Below are 26,638 nucleotides of genomic sequence, written 5' to 3'. Positions count from 1 at the left end.
CAGCGCTCAAGGAGCCACAAGCATCTGCCCAGCTCCAACTCAACTGCTAAAACCATCCAGCACACATAGCCTTCAGAGATGTCTTTTCTACATAGACTACTTTTTCAAGACTAGGAGAGATAGCAATTTTGTCTACTTCATATAAACAAGCACCAACAAACAAACAGAGTCAAACAAAATGAAAAGACAGAAGAATATGTCTCAAATGAAGAAACAAGAAAAATTTCCATCAAAGAACAAAACAGAATAAGTAATTTGCCTGATAAAGAATTCAAAGTAATGGTCAAAAGGATATTACTAAACATGAGAGTAGAATAGAGGAATTCAGGAAGAACTTAAACTTCCTGAATTGGAAGTTGGAAAGTATAATAAAGAATCAAGAGTTGGAAAGTATAATAAAGAACCAAGAAGAGCTTAACAATATAATAACAAAAATAAAAAATAAACTAGGAGGAATAAACAGAAGATTAGATAATACAGGAGAATAAATCCATGAACTGGAAGTCAGATAATTGGCAATCAACCAATTACAGCAACACAAAGAAAAACTAATTTTTAAAAAATTCTTTATTGTTGAAAGTATTACATATGTCTCCTTCCCCCCCCAACTGACCTCTCCCCAACTGCTTCTGCCTCCCCCCCCACCCAGCACATGCCCTCACCCCCCTAGAAAAAATATTTTTTTTAAATGAGGAGAATTTAAGGGACCTCTGGGACAACATCAAGCACACCAACATTCATGTTATATGGATCCAAGAAGAAGAGAGAAAATTGAATAAGAAGTTTATTTCAGGAAATAATTGTGAAAACTTGCTTAACCTGGGAGAGGAAATAGACATCCAGGTCCAAGATGGACAGAGAGTTCCAAACAAGATGAACCCCAAGACCCACAGCAAGACATATTGTAATTAAAACAGCAAAAGTTAAAGATAAAGAAACTGTCTTGAAGGTAGCAAGAAGAAAACAACTAGTCACATGTCACATACAAGAAGAACCCCTTAAGGGTATCAGCTGATTTTTCAGCAGCAACTTTCTGGCCCGAAGGGATTGGTAAGACATATTTAAAGTGCTGAAAGAAAGGAATATACAACCTAGAATACTCTACTCAGCAAGGTTATAATTCAGAATTGAAGGAGAAATAAAGTGTTTCCTGAATGTGCAAAAACTAAAGAAGTTCATCACCAGTGAGACAGATTTACAATAAATATTAAAAGGTCTTCTTTAAGCAAAAGAGAAAAACCCATAATCAGAAATAAAAATATGTAAAAGAGAAATCTTATATAAAGGCAAATATTTAATAACCAAAACACATCAGCCTCTTAAAAACTACTATGAAGGTCATGAGACAAAAGTAGCAAACTTAACTATCACTATAATAATTGCTAAGCAGATACACAAAACAAAAAGATCTGAAATAGAATGTCAAAAACATAAAGCACAAAAGAGAGAGTAAAAATATAGTCCCTTTGAGTATTTTCAAACTCTCACGCCTATCAGAAAAAAAAGAAAGTGAGTATGAGGCATGTCTTACCAAATTTTAAAACTTACTGCAAAGTTACTCTAATCAAAGTACGAGACTAGCACATGAATAGGTAAATAAATCAGTGGGACAAAACTAGAAGTGCAAGAGCAGATGTAAATAAATATGGAAGTTTTAAATATTATAAAGATGCATTTCAATTCAATGGATGAAGAATGGATTTTGTATTAAATTATGATAGGGCAACGGACTCTCCAATCAGAAAAATAATAAGTTAGTTTCTTATTTTATATAAAAAAAATCTCATTGCAAAAAAAATTATTAATATCAGAGGACTTAAAGAAATTAAGATACAGTATGGAAAATATGTTTATATATCCCGGGCTTGGAAAAACATAAACAAGTTGAAATCCAGAAACCATTGAAGAAAAAGTTAACCAGGTTGACTACTCAAAAATGAAAAACCTATATGACAAATAAGAAAGAAAAGCCCAGGAAAAAAATTTGCAGCATAAATAAAAAGCCAAGTGTTAATATTCCCAATACGCAAGAGTCATAGAAATTAGCTCTACAAAGAAAAATATTCCTACAAAAGATGATGGAAGTATGTGAATACATAATTTATAAAAAATGCAAATGACTAATATATCTATGAAAATTGACGCAGCTATGTAGAATTTTTTTACCCAACATTTTAAAAGTTGGAACACATCTGAAGCTGGAGATGATATGGAAAACCTAGAACTCTTATACACTGTTAACCAAAGTGTAAGGCTGTTCAATATTTTGGAAGCTCGTGGGGCAGGGAAGGTGGGTGGAGGTGGAAGAGGGCAAGGTGGGGATAAATGGTGATGGTAAATTAAATAAATAAATAAATAAATAAATAAATAAATAAATAAATAAAATTTTGAAAGCCATTTGTCAAGTGTGTAATACATGCATAGCATTAGACCCAGCAACCCTATTCCCCAGCAGTCTGGCCCATTACAGTAAGAGCAGGATTATGGAAATGTGTGAATGTAAAGAACTTATTTTAAAATGTTTAGTACAGTCTTACTTATAAATAGAAAAAGTAAGAAAAAAAGCTTAACTATCAATCACTATTGCTTACTTGAATAAACTACAGTACACACAAAGTAAAGAATCTTATGCAACTCTTAAAAAGAATGTCACACATTCGTATGTAACAGCAGTAAAAAGGTCCATGGTTTACAGGCAAGTGAAAACGGTGAAGAACAATATGTCCAGTCTGATACTAGACTTCGTTTTCATAAGATGAGTGTGAGAATTTACATTAGCGATATGCATACATGTGAAATAACTTCAGGAAAATGCTGCTAAGAGCATTTGCCTATTGTGTAGCACTGGATTGACAAAAACAGAGGTTTTATTTCTTATTGTGTTTTTCAGTATTTTTGTATACAGTTTCTTCAATTGTATACAAATAAGTGTCAAAGGGGACAACTCTATAAAACTTGCTAACACAGAATTAAATGAATTGACACAAAATAATTTATTAAACTGGGAAGGAATTCCAAATGCAACTCATGTAAATTACAGATCATGGTTCAGTAAGTCATGTTTGTTTTCCTTCCTGTCCAAGCCACACTATTCTGAGCATGGAAAACTAGAGGTAACTCACCTGTGACAATGGCTTTCTTGGGTGGCAGTTGATGCCGCCAATGAAGATCATGTTGGGCATCACAGGTCTTGGATAGTCCAAAACAAAGTCAGTTCGTAACAACCAAATGGATGGTTGGCTGTATAGGTCATATGCTGTGACAGTTGTCTGGAGAATCTCAGAGGCAACTTCTAAAGCAGTTTTGAGAAAATAGCCACAAAGTAAATGTTCCTCTAGGTGGAAGACGAGATTCCGCACTTTCTCCCTGAAGGTCATGGCATTAGAGAACCCTAAGAGAAACCTCGGAACATAAGAAAGAGGGCTGGGGCACTGTGCACCTTCTTCAAGATAGTGGCAAAATAGTCCCCTGGTGAAGACCACAGACGGGAGTGAAAAATATTTGGCTACAATAAAGCCACACAGGTCAAAAGGGTCTAGAAACACCGCATCAAAAGAACTATCTTCTATATATTTTACTAATTTTTTGTCATTAAACAAATTCCTACAATTTGAAAAAAAGTATTTAAAAACATTGTTTGATGGATTCATTATCAGGGCAAATATACTTTGATCCCGAGTTTTCCACTGAGAGTCAGCAAAAATCCGGAACTGATCACTCAGATCCTCCAGAGTGTAAGACGTGGAATAAGTCTTTACAGTATAATTGGATGATTGTCCCAGGTGCCAACTCACCTCTGGCCTGACCACGACCACCTCATGCCCTCTGTGGCTGAGTTTCTCCACAACGGATCGCATGGTAAACCAGTGGCTCCCATCCATGGGGATGACCAGCAGCTTGCCTGCCTGGGCAAAGCCAGGTGCCAGCAGGAGACACACACATAGAGGAAGGAGGCCAGTCAACACTGCAGGAGCCATTGGATAGCAGCAGCCTGGAGCAGCCCAGCTGTCAAGCTAGTGTGATACAGTCGACGGAAGAAGTACAGGCACAAAACCTGCCCCAAGAGTAGTCTGAGGATAAAATCCAATATTTCCTTTGTGACAAATTCCAAAAATGCAAGCTTTATTGAAACTTACTTTCTTTTTGACCTTTCTGAGTACGCAGGGTCCAAAAATCATTGCTTAATAGTTCCCTTTGTAAACCAGCATTGAAGTCATGGCACTATCTTTGCCCGGGTAAAGATCAAAACCATTTTTTTGTTGTTGCTGATGTTGTTAATCTTCACCTGAGAATATTTGTTTCCACTCATTTTTAGAGAGTGGAAGGGAGGGGGAGAGACAGAGGGAAACATGGATGTGAAAGAGACACACCGATTGGTTGCCACCCGCACCCACCCCGAGAGGTGGGGATGAGCCTGTCAACAAGGTACATGCCCTTGACTGGAACTGAACTCCGGACCCTTTAGTCTGTGGGCCAACCCTTTAACCGTTGAGAAAACTATTCTTATCAGGAAAATATATCATTCAATATTTTCTTATGAGTAAATCACTGGCAATGACTGGTTTTGGGTTTTTTGTTTGTTTTTTGTTCTGATACTTGAACAGCAAGGATGAATTTCAAAATAATTCTGCAGAATAAACTAAGGCAGACAGAAGAGTCCATGTTGTGTAATTTCACTATTGTATTTCTTTCCCCCTTTTTTCTTCTCTCTCTCTCTTTTTAAATGCTAATCACAATCCTTCTCAATAAATTTGATAATCCACTAATAACACATGACCTTCAGTTTAAAACGTTCTTGTTTATAGCATTTGGGTACAGATTGCATAACAAATAGATTAAGTAACAGCATAGATAAGGAAACAAAAATGCCAATAAAATTGCAAGTTTTTCAGGCCAGGTTCATGGTTTTTTACCTTTGCCAACCACTTGAGTCAAAATCCTAATTTTTGTAAGAGTAATCATGAACCTTAAAAGAGTTGGCCCCAAATTGTTACTGCTTGCAGGGGTGGGGCCCACAGGCATGTGGGGGTCACTGTAGATGTGGTGTGCTTCTCTTTAATGCAGGAGGCCTTATGACTAAAGTTTTAGTGAAAAACATTTTTAGAAGGCTATTTAAAATTAAGTACACTTTTGTACCCATCCATTGCCTGGATCTCCTCTCCTGTCAACATGGCCATTCTTTCTTCAAAAAAAAATTTTTTTTAATTGATTTCAGAGAGGAAGGGAGAGGGAGAAAGAGATAGAAACATCAGCGATGAGAGAGAATCATTGATCAGCTGCCTCCTGCACACCCCCCACTATGGATTGAGCCCGCAACCCGGGCACGTGTCCTTGACCAGAATCGAACCCGGGACCCTTCAGTCAACAGACCAATGCTCTATCCACTGAGCCAAACTGGCAAGGGCCACATGGCCATTCTTTAGCCCACCTCTGAAGTAAGCTATTTTATCTGTAGACATCCCAGACTTTGGGGAAGCTCTTCCTTATAATAACAATTCAAAAACTGTCCCCCCCCCCCATCCTAATTTATTTGTTCTGGTCATACAAATTACATTGTAATAGCATTCCAATTTTACCTCACTAGCTTCTAAGAGTTAATATATCCAAAACACCACTTTTGAGTTCCCTACCAGAGCTTTCCTCCTCTCCCAGTTTGGCTCAGTAAACGCTGTTTTCATCTACCTGGTGTGTTAAGTAAAATAATGTACAAGGCATCACTCTCCCACAGCCCCTCCATTCAAGCTGTGTCAGTCAAGGTTCAATCAGAGAAGCAGAACCACCAACACTACCAACAGTCAGGGATTTGTCATAGGGATTTGACTCATGTGGGAGCTGGTTGAATGTATCTCTGTAAACAGTCTTTGCCTCTGATGCTAGAGTTTAAGGACACCAGGGTGGGTCTTCTGGAAGGAATCAATAAGCTTGGACCCCCAGGAATGAACTTGGATCTACAAGAAGGGACTAGAATCTTGAAGTGTTCTTACTACCTCCAACCTTGATGATGTGGGGGTCCTGCAGGACAAGCTGGTGCTCTTCCTCACCGAGCTAAACACACACCTAGCCCAGGTGTGGGAGAAGCTGAAGGAGGAGTCAGGGCAAGGAAGGGCAGGTGCAGGTCCAATTGCTGCTTCATGCCAATGAGGTGAGTCTGCAGAGAGGTGACAACATGTATGAGCTACAGAAGTGCCTGTCCCATACTTCTGCATGTAAGAAAACAAAAATTGCTCCTGCAATTTCAGGTAAAAATGTCTCTGGGACTAACCCTAATCAGAAATAGGAAGGGAATTCTGGGAAACAAAATTCAGCTTAGCCCAGTTGATACATTACAAAGCCACCACATGACCAAGTCTCGTCCTACCTCCAAAGTAGATCTCACATCTACCCCGCTATCTAGTGCCTGGACATCATTCCACCATCGTCTCTTACTTGAACTCCAAGAACTGCCTCATAAATTAGTTTTTCTGCTTTCCTTTTTGCCCTGCAGACAGAAGTCAGCGGGGTTTGTTCAAACATCAATCACTATGCTAACTTTTGCCTAACACCATTGAATGGCTTCCCACTGCAATTAGAAAACATCCTCGCCTTGGCCAAATGGTGGGTGAGTCCACCTCTTTAACCAGTTGCCATTTGCTTTCTCCACTTACTCAAGGCCTCCTTTCTACGTCTGGAACAGGACAGTTTCCCACCTCAGGACCTATGTATTTGCTGTTCTCTCAGCCTGGAGGGGTCTTTCCTGAGCTCTTCCTGTGCCTCCTCATTGAGAAGTTCTCCTTTAAGAAGTCTGCTCTGAGGCCAGTATCAGAAACAGCCCCTATCCTTGCCATTTACTGTCACATTCCTCTGTTATTTCCCCCAAGTTACTTATCACTACAGCTATCATGTAGCTTTTTCTTAGTTTCCTTCACTATAAAGTGAGCTTTATGAATTTAGGGGCCTATATCAGTCAGATTAATATTAAATCTCAAACTTCTAGCCCTGTGCCTGCCACTTAGTAGATGCTCATTAAATAAATAAAGATGTTTACTAAATATTTATTTAAGAATGGATGAACGAATAAATGAATGAATGAAAACATAAAAAAGCAACTCATTATGGTTCCTTGCCAGGGAACCGCTGAACCTCAGCCTGAGTGATTGATCCAACCTTCTCTGCTGGGACTGGCCAGCAGACCCTGAGGGACGGATGAATGGATTACTCTAACATACATTTCTGTGAAAGAGAGGCCAAGGGGCTGCTTGGCAGGAGGCACCAAAACAACCCTGAGTGCCTGCCTCCTTAGACTTTTATTGTAACAACAGCTTGAACTAAAATTAACCTCTAGATACAATCAGCAGGGTAAGTATCCTTGAGAAAGCACATGCTTCTACAAGGTCGGGTTTAAAGACTAAACATAGAGATTCCAGCAAAACACCCGGGGGCTCAGACTTGTTTGGAAAAGTCAAGGCAGGGGCTGCTGCCTTCAGCAAGGTTCCCCTAGAGGCCACTGACCTTTCGGAGAATCTTCCTTACAGACTTTCCAACCAAGTCCCGTGTTTCCCCACACTTCTCTGGTCTTTTTCTTTTACAGAGCAGGTTTTTCATCACCTGCTGACCTGTCTGGCTCCTCATAGTCCATGTCATGATCACTTTCTGGAATTTCCAGGGCAGATGCACTCATTTCAGAGACATCTCAGGCTCCATGCCAACAATCGTTCTGGTTTTAACAGCCCGTGTCCTGGTGGAGCTAACCTTCCGGTGCTCATTCTTGATCAGGGAATGGAAGTTTGAGGAATATCTACAATTTGGAAGAGGGGAATGAAGCACAGCCGGTAAAAGAGAAGCAAAGTGCAGAAAGGGAAGCAATAGGGTAGTCTGCCATGGGGCCAGGGAGGAGAGTCTTGAAGCCAAGGGGCAGTGTGGCCAAGGGAAGACTAATGAGAACTGAGAACAGACTTTTCCCACTGCGGTTTCCTAGACCTTTGACCTCTTAGCTGGTGGGCTGCCTCCAGGCCTTTCCCTACCAATGCTTTGGAACACTCCAGCTACAGGAGTCTCCCTCAAGTATTCCATCCACAAATCTCTTCGTCTGGCATTCACTAGGACTCCTGCCTTGCAGCTATTCTCAATTTCTCCAGCCTTTAGCTGAAGTCCAGAGGATTTTCTCCCTGTCTTCCTCATTCATTCCAGGGTGGAAGCTGGATTGGATTGGGGAGATGCCAGAAGTCAGGCCTACATACATAAGCTGCTGACACAGTCCACTAAAGGTATTCAAGTCAGCAAGAGAGGATACTTTCGAGGTATTTTTAGTGTATTCTTGTGTATTTAGAGTTGGTGCAGACAAAACAAACATTGAGGTTATTATAAAGGTTCAAGGCTACGTGGTACATTTTTCACTAGAGACACACTGGAGAATGTCTTTGCAAGTGCATAGCCAAGCTGAAGCCTTACACAAATGTCTCCTCTGTTTAGGTGATTTGGGAATTAGCCATTGCAAAAGACAAGTGATCTTTGGGTACTCCACCGCAACTAGTGCGGACTGCCAACAGCAATAAGTATAAATTTTAAGTGTGATTGAGTGAGCGGCCACCTGACCTATACGGCCCGCGGACCCGGGAACTGACGAACTGACGGGGAAAGCAAGCGCTCCCCTCCCACCCCGACCCCCAAACGCCCGGGACAAAAGAACTACATGGCCCATAAGGCCGGAGCTACCGCGGGGCATCCTGGGTCGCGTAGTCCGGGTTCCACAAGTTGCTCCCGCTGGCAGCTGCCGGAGACACGCCTGCGCCAACATGGCGGCGCTTATTCGGGGGGCGTCTGTTCGCTACGGGTTTGGGCCGGGGCGGGGGTCTGGGCTGTAGGCAGTAAGTGGAGCTGGCGGCCGGGGTTCTGGGGAGGGACCTGGGAGGCGTAGGGACCGTGTGGGCGGCACGGCCTGAGGAGGGAGAGGCGAGGGACTTCCGGGCCGGCCCGGGGACGCGGAGTTCTGGCGTCGGGTCAGTGGTCCTCGGCAGGAGGACTTCGGCCTCCTCGCGCCCCGGCCCGGGGTGACTGGGAGGGCCCGAGGGCCTGGCCTAGGCCGGGAGTGGGAGAGGCGGGAGTCCCGGCCACGAGCTCGAGGTCGGACTTTCGAGTTCCACTTCTTTGCTTCTCTTTTGAGGAAAGCGTTGAACAGGAAAATACTTGCATTTCAGCGTGTCCCGTCACTTGGGCGCTGTGCAGGGAGCTTTGCATTTCTCGTTTCCAGGCGGCCCTCCGCCGCGCCGCACTCACGGGAGACCCGGAGCGGGTGGCCTGGATCCCCGGGGCCGACGTCAGGACCGCCGGGCACCGACTAGGCGGCCTTTTGCTCCGTAATTTTCTTGGTCGTGAACCTCCTCGCGACTCTCCAGCCTGGGGGCCATGCCCTTAGCTGCGGTAAAGGGTAATTAGCTCCGTTGAATTCATTCCAGTGTCAGAATCCGGTAGGAGGAGTATGCGAAGCAGAGATTTCAGGCGGGATTGACCGCCCGGGTCCCGGTCGGCGCTCAGGACCCAGGCTGGCCGCCGCCGCCCGGCAGTAGGTCGGCTGTGGCGACGGGTTTCCTTTGTTTCCATTCGTGAGGCCGGGATGCCTTTTTAAGAACGGCGGCGGCTCGGTGATCACCTGTGCACTCAGCGCCTTTCTTTAACCGTCGTTTGATTGTTGAAGTGACTGCGTGTGCTGGGTGGGATCCCATGTTACGGGTAAGGGACACGGGTTCAGTCACTGGCCCAGGGAAGACTTGGAAATAGAGACTCCCCGGTGTCCGAGAGGGCGACGGGGAGAAAGTCTGTTGTAAAAATAAAAGCGTTTTATAACATGTCCTCTTTCTTAAAGGTAATACTTAGTTTCACAATGTTTGGGGACCTATTTGAAGAGGATTATTCCAGTGTATCAAATACTAATCAGTATGGAAAAGGAAAAAAATTAAAGGCCAAACCATTGGAGCCACCTGCTCCGAGAGAGTTTACCAATTTAAGCGGAATCAGAAATCAGGGTGGAACTTGTTACCTCAATTCCCTTCTTCAGACTCTTCATTTTACACCTGAATTCAGAGGTATGCCATATTACGTGCATTTGCTTAGTAGCCTGTGACCCTCATCTCCATGTCGTTGTGCAAGATCACAAAGAGACAGAGTATCTTAAAGGTGTATTCTACAGCATGTGTTTATTGTTATTGTGACACACAAAGTGGTAATGTGGAGCTTAAGTTATCTTAAGTATATGCTATGTAACCACTGTAATATTTAGTAACAAAATTTAGAAAGGCAGTATTACTTTTCTAATTCTTATCATTGGAAAGACAACATAAGGACAGTTTTGTCATGAGTACTGGCCTTCATTATTGTTATACTGTTTGTATTTTTGAGTGTTAAAATTTCTCCAAAGTAATAAACACAGAAGCCAGAGTTACCCAAAGCAATTATATCATTTGGAATGGGGAGGGGTGTCACGTTATTTAAACAGTTCATAATCTGCAGTTCTGCAATTCGGAAAACTGACAACCTGATATGATCTAAATTTGTTTGAGTGTTAGAACCTGACCTGATGTGAAGCCTTTTATAGTCTAGTTATAATATTCACTTGGGTGAATATTCATTCATTTGTTACAGGAATATTAATCTTCTTGATTAACAGATACTGTTTGTCCCAGACCCTGCTGAGGGTGTAAAGTTAACATCATGTTAACCTTTTCTTCATATTATCTTTCTAAAATCTGGAAATAGTGAATTTCAAAAACCCAAGAAAGATGTTAGACAAGGGATTGTGTGCAAGGAACAGAAACCCACTCAAATTAACTAAATTTCAAAGGGAATTTATTATAAGAATGTAAGGAAATATCCCAGAAATGACCTACAGGAAGCCAGCCCAACCTTTTCGGGCCCTAATTTCTTGCTCCTGTTTCTCTCTACATGTTTATCCCATTCCCATCTCTGCAGACTAGCTTCCTCCACAGGAGTCTTCACCTCCGTGTTGTCTTGATTTCAGTGTGAACGTTATTTTGCCTTCACATGACCCTGACTGGGGCCCCCAGCTCTGCGTGGTTTTGTAGTTCAGCTCTCCACAGTGTCTCTGTTTTCTGAGGACGGACAGCCTGGTTCATTCGGTGTCGACTGCCACATTCCCCTTACCACCACTGCACGTTTATCAAATCTTTGTAACATTCTCTGTTGCTTCTGAGCTTAAGAAAGACTTCCTCCCTCCAGAGATTTAGTAAATATTTACCATGTCCCCTTCCGAGGGCCATTCTAGTGGATTGGACTGCATATGGGATTTAAGAGTGGGGCCTCTGTTCTTGACTCCATCCCCGCCATAAAAATCTCTCCCTGTTGCATTCAGTAATTCCACCATAAGAAATTTTCTGTCGGAATAAGTAGATCCCTGCGGGGGGGGGGGGGGGGGGGAGGGGGGAGGCGGAGATAGAACTTTTCCAAGTTTTAATATTGTTGAAGTTAAAGGGCAACTTAAAGTAGAAAAGTAGCCTTAAAAAGAGACTGAGGCAGGTGTTCGGGGTGGAGCAGGTCATGATGAGTACCCCTAAGCAAGAATAGGGCTGAGAGTCCCAGGACATCTTCTCTAGCAAAGGGGATCACCAGCCAAGCACGTGGGTTGATATCTTAGTGGGGATTGTGAACTCCTTGTAAGGTCTGGCATGAAGCCCAGTGCTTATTGAAGGGGAAGTATAATTGGGAAAGAGTAAGGACTGGGGGAGAAAAGTGTTGGAGCTTCTTGGAATCATCTTATGGAGTTAGGCTAGATTGGGTTTCACTGTACTCCCAGTTTAGTGTTGCTGAGAGTAGTGGGAGATGATTGTAAAAGTCCTTGTAGTTCATTTTTTCCCAGTTCCCCCCAGGAATTACGGAGGAGTATAACATTCATAATAGTAATCCCTAGGCAGGAGTGGTTGCCTTTAAGGGACAACACCCATCCCATCCCTTCTCTCCCTGGAGTATATCAAAGTTCCCAGTAGGAGTTCCTATCTAGGTTTGAATACAGACTTCCCAAAAGATTCATATATTTCCTCATTGGGTGGCATAGCGAGATGCTGTATTTAAAAAATTCCGGGGACTGGTTTGGGTTACCAACTTACTTTTCTAAGTAAGACCACTAACCTGTTATCACCCTCAACCCAGGAAAAATATGTACATGCCCCAAAAAGGAAGGGCATAATCTCAGAGTTAAAGGTGGTCCTTCTCAGGAAAGGATGGCTTGCTGTTGATCATATACAGAACTATTACTTGTTGTATTTCCCGATACTCCTTAGGTAGCTCTAGGGACCTCCTGCCTATGGCCATCACAGATTTCTGATGTTTCTGCTCTTAGTTTTATATGAATAATTTTCCTTTTCTAGACCTTTCATGCTGAAACCTTAGCATGCCCTTTATAGTCAATGGTTAAAAATAGTATTACTAGAAAGTAAAATGTGTAAAGGTATAAACATTGCTGCAATCATATTGCTGAATTGTTAACTGATTTTATTTATTGGTGGCCTTGGTTTTCTAAGATGAAATAATGTCACTTACATCTCTGATTCTACTTTTTTTGTCTAGAAGCTTTATTTTCTCTTGGCCCAGAAGAGCTTGGTTCTTTAGAGGAAAAGGATAATCCTGATGCAAAGGTATTAAATCTATGATTTACAGGGGTTGTTGTTGTTTTGGAGTGCTGAGGGAGTGTTTTTTAAGGAAGGAATTAAAGTTCTTATAGAAATCAATAATTTTATTAATTAATTACCAAATATGATTATTATTTTCAGAAAGTGACTTAGCTTATACCCTACTGACAATGGAACAATTAATTTTTCAAATGTAATGTCTCTGCTGCTGCTGCTACTGTGTTTATTCTTTCTTCTGGTGAAGGAAATATTTGCAAATGGTCCACACTAGCCTAACAAACTCTATTTAATGCACTTATTTGTAATAACAACAAACAACCAGTATTCATTCACTTTGGTATTCTGGAAATAAATTGAATGAGGAATTGGTTTATCATGAGTGCAGATCTAATGGTGTTCCTCCCCTGCTTAAACATCATTCAGAAGTTTGTCGCTTTCAGGCTAAAATCAGCACTTCTTCCGAGGAGTCTTTCCTGATCCAGCCCAGCGCTTCTCAGGCCACCTGTGCAGCAAAGGGCCCGTTTTTGTGTATTTTAAAAATTCCCAATCTGTTGCAGATTATACTTCTGTGGGATATAATAAAGATGTCATGACAATGTCAGATTGCCATAAAAGTTTCTAAAGGCTGATTCTCACTTTAGATGCTTAAATTTGGTCTGCAAACTAGGCTCTGACCAGCATTCTCTGTCAGCCCAGCCTTCCAGCCCAAGTAAGACAGGAATAGGCTTGGAACCTACGGGAAGAAAGTGAGGCAGGTGCAGCCCGTCTATGACTGGAAAATTCCTCATGAGAGTATGTCTGTATCTGAGGAATTTTAGAGAAAGAATGAACTATTAGAGACTTAAATTACTATCCGTCTGTAATCAATGAGGTAGTTTTTTAAGGCTTCTTTGGGTTTTAGTGTTGACCTGAACTATGTCTAGGTAGAAAACTCCAGATAGCTAAAACACTTTGGATTGAGTTTTTTTTTTTAATTGATTTTTTTTACAGAGAGGAAGGGAGTGGGATAGAGAGTTAGAAACATTGATGAGAGAGACAGATCGATCAGCTGCCTCCTGCACACCTCCTAGTGGGGATGTGCCCGCAACCAAGGTACATTCCCTTGGCCAGAATCGAACGCAGGCTGATGCTCTATCCACTGAGCCAAACTGGTTAGGGCTGGATTGAATTTTTGAAGAAAAACGATCACCCTTTGTAATAAGATTTGTAAACTTTCTTCTGGGTGAACTGAGTGAATTAGGAGATATAAGAAAATTAGTATGCAGTTCTTTTAAAATTCCCAAACCACATTGAAAAGACTTATTTAGAAATGCATTTGTTCTCATTCAGGTTCGAATCATACCTTTGCAGTTACAGCGGTTGTTTGCACAGCTCCTGCTCTTAGACCAGGAAGCTGCCTCCACAGCAGACCTCACTGACAGCTTTGGGTGGACAAGCAATGAGGTACGGAGGTCAGCTTCTCTAAGAAACATTACCGGCAGTGAAGAGTAAACACTGGTTTAATGTTATCTAACTTCTTTAATTTTGTTTTAGGGTCTCAATATACTATTTAAATATTTACTCTCTTGTTGTTAAATAATTACAAGCCAGAAATATATTTTTGGACACTTGTTTGCAGGGTTTTATGTACAGTTGTGATTTGGGGGTGGGGAGAAGGTTGTGGATACAGAGAGAAGTATAGGAGTTTATTTTTACAATTTATACCCTGAGAATCTTTATATGGACTAGTTGAGGTAGAACACCTATTACAAAGAGCTTACCATTTATATAGCAAACTGCTTGATCAGTTTAAAAAGCCGCCTAGCAATAATTCTGTCTGCCTCTGTGACGTGCTCTTGGTTTTGAATCCGAGTTTCTGATTTGAACATATGCTTCAAGCAAAACTATAAAGTCATCCTTGGCAGGTCTTTTCACTTTCCTTTCCCGGCCTTTCTCCTGTCTCTCTTCATTGTCTTCCTGTGTCCTATTGTAAGACTTTCTTTCCTTGTTCTCTTTGTGTCCCTAAGGGTATGGCACTGTGTACAAACACAGAACATTTGACAGCAACAAGTAAATAAGCTGTTAGTTGTATAAAATAAAACCAAGTATGATTTTTTTTTAATGAAATAGATGTGCTGCTCTGCCTGTTCATATTTTTGTTTTGTAATAAAACTGAAAATAGGTGGTGGTCTCTTAACCTGTTCTCAGCCCGTTTAGATTAGTCATACTTATGTTTGATCGAGGTTTACCTTTGGATTTGATAAATCTTGTGGGTTGTTTTTTTTTTTAACATCACTTTAAAAATCTGTTTTTAAAAATGTGAAGCACAAAATCAAATATAAAAGTTACCTGTTTTATAGGAAATGAGGCAACATGATGTGCAGGAACTGAATCGAATTCTCTTTAGTGCTTTGGAAACTTCTTTAGTTGGGACCTCCGGCCATGATCTCATCAATCGTCTATATCATGGGACCATTGTTAACCAGATTGTTTGTAAAGAATGTAAGAATGTCAGTGAAAAGCAGGTGAATATGCAAGTGTTTTAGTAATAAGTTATATTGTTAAGAATAATTCATACAGTTAAATTTGTGATGTACCATGTGAGGATTAAACTGTTTATTTCTGGAAATCACTTTATTGTTTTTTTTCTTTTACTCTCACTACACCTAAGTCATAAGTTTATAATCCAGATTTCTTCATGTAAACTGAAAGAAGCAAATATCTTAAAACATAGTTTTAATGTTTTATTCCTTACTCTGATAGTTAGAAAATAGAGTTGGGAAATGTTTGCAAGTAGAGATCTGTGGCCAAATAAGGAAAGTGACTTCATCATGGTTGGTGGTGGAATATTATCAAGTTAATTAGGGAAGTAATAAAAATAGGGTATTGACAAATATTTGTAATTAAATACTGGATTTAGTTTATTAATGTCTTTAAGAAGGTTCATTTGTACATGTATGCTTATATTTACATGTTATTTGTTTTAAAATATGTTTATTACATATAAACATATATAAAGCCATTATAATCATGTTTAATCCAGTATAACCTACAATACTTTGTCATGACACAGATTGTCCATTCAATATAATTGGAAATTTGTTCATGTAAATATAATAATCTCCACTTACTCTACCTATCTTTGACAGCAAATGATTTAATCTGAACAGCTGTCCTTTAATAAAAATCTTTTGTTATGGCAAGAGTTATAGAAAGTTTCTGTATTTAATAGTATGAGTAAAAAATTAAATTCCATTTTCTAAATGTTGCATTAATTGCTTTTTTGGCACAGATATTTTCTTCTCTTTCTATTTTTTTATGAGTACTGGGGATAAAAGATACTTTTTGATTCTTTTTGTCTGTGCTAATAGGTTTGGCCAGCCTAATTTGGAAATATTCAGGTGTCGTGTGTTTTTGAATTACTATATAATGACATCTATAATAATACATCACAAACAAATTTCAAACCATTTTGTATATTAAGGCACATGATAAATTACAGAAATTAACTTTTCACATTCATATATTACAGACCATATCTAAATGTTACTTGTATTACTTTAGGTTTCTATCATGAACTTAGCACTGTTATTTTATATTCCCAATAATGCCTTTAATGCTATTAAAACTAAATACTCTATAAACTTGTCAGATTTTCTAAGTTTTTATTACCAAAAACATGTTGTAATTCAAATGTAGTTACAGTATAATTTATAGACTCCCATTTTGCAAAATATCCTCTTAATTTTCATTAAGAATACTTTTGTATCTTGGCTCAAAATTATGTTTTTCTTTTAACTTCTTCAGTATGTGTTAAACCAACCCTGGCAGAAGCAGATGAGTAAGCAGAATTTCATTTGAGTATTCAGCCCTCCCCCTGCTGTTCTAGTCTAGGGACTCGACACTAATAAGCCCTACATGTACACACTTCTCAATTCAGATGTATATTTGTCATTTGTCTTAACTCCTGATAAAATAGGTTTTATTGTATCTACAATGAACTCGTTCCTGATATATTTTAAGCTCAGTTACAGTTTGTTTTAAAAAAGATAATTTGGTTATGAATTTCACCATATCGGATCAGGAGATCTATACCTTCATATGTAAAGTATTTTAGAAAAAATATATCTGATTATTTTCATTATGTGTATGACATATATGTGAACTGTGAAAGTGTTTTTTCAGTTTTATGTTTATGTGTATTTTAGGAAGACTTCTTAGATCTAACAGTAGCGGTCAAAAACGTAACAGGTCTGGAAGATGCACTCTGGAACATGTATGTAGAAGAGGAAGTGTTTGATTGTGACAACTTATACCACTGTGGATCTTGTGACCGGCTGGTGAAAGCAGCAAAGGTAAAGACAGACACTCTGCCTTTTCTTAGGTTGCCCACTTAGTACTTTAGCAAGAAGGTCTATCAAATGAAGTCAGCTTGTTTGAAACTGAAACTGTTAATTAATACTAAGGATCGAAAACACATTTACATGTTATATATCTGTATTTTAATTTTTACAGTAAAGGCTTTTTTAAGCTTTCAACTCAATAATTTTCTCAACTTCTTTCTTTCTCAGGAAAAAATTTATTTGTACCTCAGTGTTTCTTAAATACACCTTTTGTTGATAAACTCCTCACCACCACTGCTTTTTGCAAATTACCATTACAAAGAAGGCACTGTGTTTTTATTTCTGCCAGCCAAGATGCTTGTTGAGCTTTCCTTTCTTTGTCTACCACTATGAAAATAGATGGCTTTCTTTACTTTCTGTATATGCACTTATTTTACAGTTTCGATATATGTACATATCCCCTTCCCAACTCCAGCAGATCTAATATGCCCTAATAAAAGGGCTTGACAGTACTTCTAGGTTTCTTTTTGTATAGCAAAGCAAAACACAGGATGAAAGGAGGGTGGGATGTAAGCAACGGTTTTTTCTGCAGTGTGGCATCAACTCCGCTGCTGCCATTGTTATCCACAGTGGTCACTATTCCACTGCTGGTGGATGGTATCATAGGCTCTTCCTAGCATGATGAACTGGAGCTCGAGTCACTCGGTGGTTATTGAGTACTCACTGAAAGAACAACCACAAAAGACATATCTTTGCAGTTACTTTGTTACGACAACAAGATAACACTATTCCTACAGCTGATAATGACTGACTTTTCTAACAAAGAAAATGAGGAATGATTTAGATAACACACGATATTGATTTGGATCCTGGTCATTGTAGGTGAAAATGTAATAAAAACAATAAACTCATGCCTGTAGCTTTCACAATAGGATTTAAACCAGGGTAAATATTATACTGTTTAGTCCATACTTCTATCCAGCCTTTACCCCTTTAGGAAACCTAAATAGAGAGGTTTATTGTTTTCTTATTTAGTTTGTATCTCATCTTTGGCATTACGACTACAATCTAATAAAATAAATATAAAATTCAGAGGATAAAAAGTTTTGAAAGATACTTAAATACATTTTTAGTTTTACTTGGGCTTAATTGGCACGTTAGTAAAACAAAAACCTTTTGTTAAACAAAAGCAGTTCTTTTATACATCTTGTATATCATTGGTTTAATTCTTTTTCAGTGGAAATATTTTGATCTTGATACTTTTTTAAAATACGTTTTTATTGATTTCAGAGAGGAAGGGAGAGGGAGAAAGGGATAGAAACATCAGTGTGACAGTCTGTTCGATTCTTATTTGCCTCTAATTTTTTTCAACAGTTTATAATGTTGTTGAACAATAAATTTTTTTAAAAAAGTAAAAAAAAACCAAGACGCCAGTGTGAGAATAATTGATCAGCTGCCTCCTGCATGCCCCGTACTGGGGATGGAGCCCGCAACCCAAGCATGTGCCCTGACCCGGAATCGAACCATGACTTCCTGGTTCATGGATTGACATTCAACTGCTGAGCCACATCAGCTGAGCTTATCTTGATACTTTTAAAATTACTTTCTGTTATAGTTGCATTAGATTTATTGCACTCTAAATTTAGGTTGTACTACCTAAATTAATGCATATTTTCTTGTTTTGAGCAGTCTTTCTTTTCTCAGCCACATCGTAGTTTAGTTTTTTAGACTTAGTTTTTGAGCTTGTTTGAAAATCTACCATGCGGTTAAATTGCTGTTTTATCATTTAACTTTTTTTTATTATCCACTTGATTTTTAGGATTGTTTTACATACATTTTTAGGAATGTTTAATATTTATGATTTTGGATAATTTTATATGTGGAGAAGGATGTTTTGCCCCCCTTACATGCCATTAGTGTAAGAGGGTTGGGAAAAGCTGATGACTTTTTTTAAAAAATTGATTTTAGGGAGAGAGAGAAACATCAGTTTGTTGTTCCACATATTTATGCATTCATTGGTTGCCTCTTGTACGTGCCCTGATCAGAGACAAAACCCACAACCATGGCATGTCAGGATGACACGCTAACCAAATCAGCTACCTGGCCAGGGCTAAAAGCTGATGACTTAAAAATAAAAAGCTTAATTATGTGGTTTGTTTTAAAGCAAGAAATTTTTTAAAAACTTCTTACCTGCTTGTAAGAACAATAACTATAAAACCCCAATCAGTAGATCTTAATGTTTGGGGAGTTAGAGCACTTTTGAAAGTCTAATGAAAGCTATGGATCTTCTCAGAAAAATACATGAACATGTACAAATTTGATATTTCAAGGGCCCAGATCCATTGAAAGAGGTCTGGAGATCCCAGATTAAGAGCTCCAATTCTTAGTAAATAAAAGGAAGAAGATGAAAGGTTAGGACTTGGGCAGGAAAGAAATATTGTTAGGGAGGGGACTACCCAGTTATAACATGCTCATCAGATAGCCTTGATTTTAGGGTATGAACACTAAAAACATAAAATTGGGTTGTAAATTTTAGTTGTAAGCATAAATGAGTGATACCACTTTTAGTCCTGTAAAATAGATGAGTTTATATCAAGGGCTATATTCAGTTCATCGTGATGAATTTGTGATTTAAGGACATATTCCTCTTAAAATTATGTCATAATTTGCTTTTTTATATGTTAAGAAACATGTATTCTTTATGCAACTGCTTTTTAAAAACTTAAAAAAAATTTTCTTTTAACAGTCGGCCAAATTACGTAAGCTGCCTCCCTTTCTTACTGTTTCATTATTAAGATTTAATTTTGATTTTGTGAAGTGTGAACGATACAAGGAAACTAGCTGTTACACATTCCCTCTTCGGATCAATCTCAAGCCTTTTTGTGAACAGGTTTGAACTCTTTTATTTTTAAATTCTTTTTTTTCTCCCTCTCAATATTGAATTCTTAACTGACCTGGTTTTCAGTTGGCTTAATGCAGAATCTCAGCCATGGCACTATGCTGTCCCATGCATTGTAGGATGTGGGGCAACATTCCTGGTTGCTACCTGATGATAGCAACCTCCCCCTCCTCTCCACTAGTGACAAAAATGTATTCAGACCTTGTCAAATGTCCATGTCTCCTGCAGGAAGGGGAATTGGTAAAATCACTCCCAGCTGAGAACTCCTGGTTTATTACAGTCCTTTTGAATTTCCAAAGTATGGATTTGTTCTCAGTTCTTTTTATTAAACTCTCTTGAAAAAGCTTTGATATGAAATTTAAGAGCAAAATTAGAAGTCACCTCACATTAAAAGAAGTTACCTTAAATTGGCACTTTGCTATTTGGATTTAGTTTACTTTAAATGCAGTAATGAATTACACATCTAGAAAGTGAAAGGTAGCTGCAACTTCACTAGCCTGGGATTTGTAGTACTTAAGACTTGGGCAAGAGAAAGTTTGAAAACAAATTAATTGCATAATCAACCTACTTTATAAGCCATTTAAAAATATTTTCTATGTAATTGTCATACATGTCAAGATCACAATGACAAGACTGATGTATTTCTTGTTACAAATCATTCTTTATATGTTTATTAAAACCAGAACATTTATTAGCTTGCTATTGAATTTCTATGCATGAAAGTAATTTTTAAAAATATTCTTAAATTTAGATGGGTCTTCCTCTACTTCAAGCGTAATTACTGAGCTTTTTGGTTGTTTTATTATATGAACTAACATTCAAAGGTTGTAATTTGTGTTGGCCCTGAGTTTGTTATTGGACACACAGAATAAATAGTTTTTCCAGTGTTGGTGGACTTTTCCCTCCATTTACTGCCTGAAAAAAACACACACACACATAAAAACTGTTTTTCAGGATAATTGAGTTAATTATTTTTTCCAGTTTTATTGAGAAATAATTGACATGCATCAGTTTATAAGTTTAAGGTGTACAGCATGATAGCTTGATTTTCATGTAGATGAAATAATTGCCACAACAGGCTTAGTTCACATCCATCATCTCATATAGGAAAAGTTTTGTCCTTTTATAAACAGCAGTTTGTCAAATGATTTTTAACATACTTTGAAATACAAAACTGAAATAAGGAGCACATTGAGCACTTATCCAAGGAATTTGCAATATTTCTTTTTGATATCTGTGTTAATGAAAAATAATTACCACTTCTCATCTTTGTTTATATCTCTCTTGTCTTTTGCCTGAACCAGACATTTAAAAAAAGAATGCTGCTTACTTTAATAGTATAATTTTTTAAGCAAATACATTTTCTCAAATAATTGGGATCCCTTCAAATAGCACCCATATGCAAAGTATCTCTTAACCTAAAGTAGATTTTTCTTTTAAATGCCAGTGTAGGTATTCATCTGTTGGGTCAGTCATATTATAGAGCGCATTAATTACAGAAAAGTTTGATCATAGAATTAATAAATTAACAAAAAACTTTTTCATTCCACTAAACTGCCTCACAAGCCCAGCTAGTATTCATAATTGCTAAATTCCTCTTATATTCAGAGGACCAACATGTCAGGAGCGGTGACAGATACGGCTTTGACTTTGAGGCACGTGACAAATCTAGTTGGAACACAGGAAAAATTTACCAGCTAAAGATCACATTTATAAAGTGGCAAAATAGGTATCATAACAAAGATGGGCTTGCCAAGATCACAGACGCACTGATAACCAAGTGTGTTTTGTTATCACATTGGTTTACATGATCTTAGCCAAAGTACATAAAAGTAGCATCTTGTTTGGGTATGTGTTTTCATATTTAAGCAAGACACAGAATGTGATTGGTGTAGTGTGTTTGGTATTGGATCAATGATAGATAATCTTCTAAGAATTAAGAATTTTAAAATTTAAAGTCAGTTCAAATTTATCTTAATTTACCCTTAAAGAACAATAATAAACAGTGCAATTTTTATTTCAGTAGTTAAAATTCTTTTGCCCTTTGGTTATGTATCTTCCCACTTTGTGTAAACTATATCCATGTTTATGTTCTTTTGTAGAGTCAACTGGATGACTTGGAATACATGTATGACCTCTTCTCAGTTATTATACACAAAGGTGGTTGCTACGGAGGGCACTATCATGTGTATATTAAAGATGTTGATCATTTGGGAAACTGGCAACTTCAGGTGAGCATGGACATTAGAAGTATCTTTGAAATATTTTTCCTTTTTTAGTCCTATTTGATGAAGATAATCTTTTGCCATTTATTATGTATTCACTCTGTGGAATACTTTTATAGGCACCGAAAGTGAGTATAGATAGTTTAAAATTTTTATTTCTAAACAATTTCATACTTACAGAAACATAACCAGCAGAGTACAAACACGTCCTGTATACTCTTCACCTAGATTCTCCAATTAACATTTTGCCACATTTGTGCAAGCACACACTCTTTGTACACACACATGCACACGTGTGCGCGCACATACACACAGAGTTAACATTATGATTATTAGTGCTGAACCATTTGAAGTTAAGTTTATCCCTGAATACGTCAGTGCTTATCTCGTGAAAATGAAGACATTCCCTTACATAAGCAGAGATCAAAATCAGGAACTTCAGCACTGATACCATCTTTTTAGCTAACATTTAATTTATATTTAGATTTCACCATTTGTCTGATCCAAATCCTTTATAGCATTTTCTTTCCCACTCTAGTATCAAGTCCAGGATCATGAACTACATTTAGTTAGCATATTGCTTAAGTCCTTTAATCAGTAATTCCTTAGCTTTTCTTCTGTCTTTCATGGCACCAACCAAAGATGATGAAGATTTTCCTCCTATGCTGTCTTCTAATAGTTTGTGGGATTTTTTTTAGGTTTGGGGTCTTTGGATATTTATTTATTTTTAAAAACCTTTATTTTACATTTATTGGGCTGACATTGGTTGATAAAATTATATAGGTTTCATGTGTACAGTTCTATAATGCATCATCTGTATATTGTATTGTATGTTCTTATCCCAGTTAAAAGTTTGTTTTTCATTTACATTTAAAATTACCTTCTTCCTGGAATGATCTGTGAATGTTGTGGTATTGTTTTTTTTTCATTTGGGTACCCAACTGCCCATTACCATTTATTCAATAATCAATTTTACCCACCAATCTAGAATGCCAATCCTGTTATATCAATTGTTTATGTATGTGTGACTCCATTTTGGGACATGCTTTTCTGCTCCATACTTCTTTTCCATTCCTAGGCAAACACCACATTGTTAATTTCTGAGCTTTAAAAGCAGTCATGCCATGTGGTAGGGCGAGGTCTCCCTCTGTGTTATTCTTCAGGAGGGTTGTGCCTATCCCTGCTCTTTATGCTTCTGTGAGCATTTCTAGAATCAGCTATTCTCTTACATGCTTAGTGGGGTTTTTAATCTACATATGAAAACGATATATCTTTTCATTTTTTAGTGCTTCTTTAACATTTTATGAAAAAGTTTTGAATAGTCTCAAGAAAAGAACTTGCAGATGTTCTGAGGAAAAGCCTGAACGGAGATTCTAGTTCCAATTATTTCCAATGGGCAAAATTATGATGCATTACCCATCAACCCCAAACTCTCCACCAATTTTTTAAATGTAACTAAAACACAATAAAATGTCAAAATGTAAGATACAAATCATTATGTTAATTAGGATGTAGAATACTTAAAAACATATCTTCTTGATTATCAAATAATTAATTATGTTATTAATGAATAGTTGCTCCACATGTAGTAATGTGGCTTCTGTTAGTGCTGAGTGAGAAAATGTTGTAACACTGTATTGTGCTAGAAGCTTTACTTATATCACAATCCTAATTTATAGATGAGGTCAGAGAGATGAAAATAACTTGTCCAGGATTATTCAAGCAAAGCTGGAATTCAAAACCATATACAAATTATATTGTTCTTATTGTCATTTCTCCATCTTGAAACCTCCATAACATAAACATTCCTATTTTGTTAGTTACCTTTTAAGGAATTGGAGATTTAAAAAAAGGGGGTTTTATATTTAAAAAAAAATTTTTTCAGTTTATATTAATATTACTTTGTATTAGTTCCAGATGTACATCATAGTGGTTAGATAATCATGTACTTTACAAAGTGTTTCTCCCGTGATAGAAACTTTTTTATTGTTTTCTTTTCTAGGAGGAAAAAAGTAAACCAGATGTGAATTTGAAAGATCTTCAGAATGAAGAAGAGATTGATGATCCACTGATGATTCTAAAAACAATCTTATCACAGGTAGAGAGTGTGCTTATATTTGTGTGTATCTGTATTAGATATATGTAAATGAGGTTGATTAGGTAGATTTGATACTATTTTTTTCCTTTGGACATTATATCTCTTTTTGAACTTTTATTTTTATTGGAAACTTTCTGCTTTTAAAAGGAATACATATCCATAGTAGAAAACTTGAGAGAGAAAAAACACCTAGAAAAAATATAAAAAAATAATGTGTAAATAAACCAAATGCTCAGTCATTGTTAACACTTTGACTATATTCTTTACATTCTGTTTTCTTTGTGTTTACACGCTTATATTGGGATTGGTTTATGGGTTTCTTTGGTATTACTATTGTCATTTTAAATAGAATTGGGATTCACTTTACATACTGTTTTAGAATTTACTGTTTCCTATATTGTCCTTTAGTATTTGTAGAATCTGAAGTTATGTCTCCTTTTTCATTCCTAATATTGGTAATACCTCATACAGATGACTTTTAATGTTTGCTTAGTACCCTGTTGTAATAAATGGTATGTCTCCTTTCATTTATTTATTCATTTGTAAACAGTTTTTTATAATTGTTTACTGGGGACTTAGGCTCAGTCCTTGATGGTCACCGTATTAGTCTACTAGGGTTGTCATAACAAAGTATCACAGACTGGGTGGCTTAAATCAATAGAAATTTATTTTCTCATAGTTCTGGAAGCTGGGAGTCCAAGATCAATCGAAGTTTGGTTTCTCTTGCAGCTTCTCTCCTTGTCTGTTGTAGATTCTGCCTCCTCTCTGTGTCCCATATGCTGGGGTCTTTCCCTGAATCTGCTAGGGTTCAGGAATCTGGAGAAGGGGCTGCGATATAAATTAATAAAGAGACTAGACATGAAATATAAATTTGGGAGGCATTTTGGGGGAGCCAGGGGAGGCTTAGCTTCAGTAACTAAACTCCCTGAATCTCTGCACCCAGGGCTTTTTATTCACACATTTTGCCCTATAGCAAAGCCGCTATACATATCAAAGGTAAGGTTTGGTAAACAATAAAGTACCATCAAGTTGGGGGAATTGCCTTCAGCTGTTCCAGCAGCAGGTACTAGCATGCAGATTTTCAGCTCTGCTCAAAGAGTCCATTCAACCTTTTGAGGACTTCTCGCATTTATTACATTTATTACGACCCGCTGGACTTAGCCTCCCGCACTCATAGGCCTTTCCTGTACATATGCATCCCTGGTGTCTCTGTGTGTGCCTAGATTTCCACGTAGGGACACCAGTCAGATTGCATTAGGACCCACCCTAATGGCCTTGTTTTAACTTCTTTAAAGGCCCTATCCAAAAATAGCCACAGTTGAAATTTTGAAGGTTAGGAATTCAACATGGAATTTTGGTGTAGGTGCAGGTCACATTGCATCCTGTAATGGTCACTTCTTACCATTGGTAGGTCATTGGAACAGATATTCTTAAATGACTTTGTGTTTCTTTCATAAGGAGGAGAGTAATCTGATTCTTGTTGATCTGCTGGGCCAGAAATTTTTGAAAAAGATAGGAATATCTTGGAACAAGAAGTACAGAAAACAGTATGGACCACTGCGAAAGGTAATATATGACATTCTTATAGAAAGTCCTTTTCTCATGAAATCTTATTATGATCCCACAATAAGAATTATTTGAAGAAAATTTAAATTAGGTGAAAATAAAATCAATATTTTTGTTTAATGGTTAAAATTCCATTAAGTTACTTATTAAGTTAAATAATTTATCATAGAAGTAAGCAAAGAAAAGGGGAGGGGGTTTCAACCCAAACAGCCAAATAATATCACAAAGTTCATACCCTAAAACTTACCATTTTACTTATAGAAGTGTCTTCAGATATTCACCCAAATTTCACTTTACCTTTCTTTTACACACACTTCTAGTAAACTTGGTGATCTGGTTTCCTAGGCTGTATAATCAGATGTAAAAACTGTACTGCCAGAAATGAGTAACTCAACAGGAAACAAGCAGAGCAGCAGAACACACAGTAAATATTTGGGAGCTATTTCTTACAGAAGCAAAGAGCTTACTTCAATAAGTGTTTAAGTGCATCCTTTAATTAGATCACAGTTGATAAATAAATGTTTAATGGCCCTGAGTTCATAGAAGGTTAAAATGGTTGGATCAATGTTTCAGTATTCATTTTTAAGTATATTAGCTATGCAGGTTTTAAAAACATATATACTAGTAAATAACCTTTATAAGTTTGAGGAAGTTAGCTTTCATTCAGACTTGATTGATAGTTTCATCTCGGGGTTGGATTTTTATCAAATGCTGTTTGTTTTTCATCTATTGATATGATCACATAGTTTTACTCTTTTATTCCTTTGTCTAGAGGCCTGGTGCATGAAATTTGTGCATGGGGAGGGGGATCCCTCAGCCCAGCCTGCACCCTCTCCAATCCGGGAACCCTCGGGGGATGTCCGACTGCCGAGCCCAGGGATCAGGCCTAAACCGGCAGTCTGACATCTCTCTCA

At 37.9% G+C, this 26,638-nt stretch overlaps 1 protein-coding gene and 1 pseudogene across 17 annotated transcripts in view; one reads left to right on the top strand and one right to left on the bottom strand.

Annotated features, from left to right (window-relative positions):
- Positions 1-3,092: 3,092 nt before the first annotated feature.
- LOC132238368 (UDP-glucuronosyltransferase 1A9-like) lies at positions 3,093-4,218 on the bottom strand (annotated as a pseudogene).
- A 4,508-nt stretch (positions 4,219-8,726) lies between these two features.
- The window catches only part of USP40 (ubiquitin specific peptidase 40), a 78,012-nt gene continuing 60,100 nt past the window's right edge, over positions 8,727-26,638 (top strand). For 7 of the 17 annotated variants that reach the window (XR_009453771.1, XM_059703591.1, XM_059703586.1 and 4 more), the window contains exons 1-10: positions 8,852-9,403; positions 9,839-10,058; positions 12,553-12,620; positions 13,944-14,057; positions 14,954-15,118; positions 16,802-16,948; positions 19,683-19,826; positions 21,938-22,066; positions 24,063-24,158; positions 25,617-25,724. Coding sequence is in view for 14 of the 17 variants with exons in the window: in XM_059703591.1 (XP_059559574.1) it covers positions 9,857-10,058; positions 12,553-12,620; positions 13,944-14,057; positions 14,954-15,118; positions 16,802-16,948; positions 19,683-19,826; positions 21,938-22,066; positions 24,063-24,158; positions 25,617-25,724 (1,173 nt within the window). In the remaining 3 variants the exon portion in view is untranslated. The other 10 variants (XR_009453772.1, XR_009453773.1, XM_059703592.1 and 7 more) reach the window with 7 other exon arrangements.

This window comes from Myotis daubentonii, chromosome 7 (genome assembly GCF_963259705.1).
Source record: "Myotis daubentonii chromosome 7, mMyoDau2.1, whole genome shotgun sequence".
NCBI classification, from domain to species: domain Eukaryota; kingdom Metazoa; phylum Chordata; class Mammalia; order Chiroptera; family Vespertilionidae; genus Myotis; species Myotis daubentonii.
The sequence above is the reverse complement of the archived record's forward strand: the minus strand, read 5'-3'. Positions and strand labels throughout refer to the sequence as shown.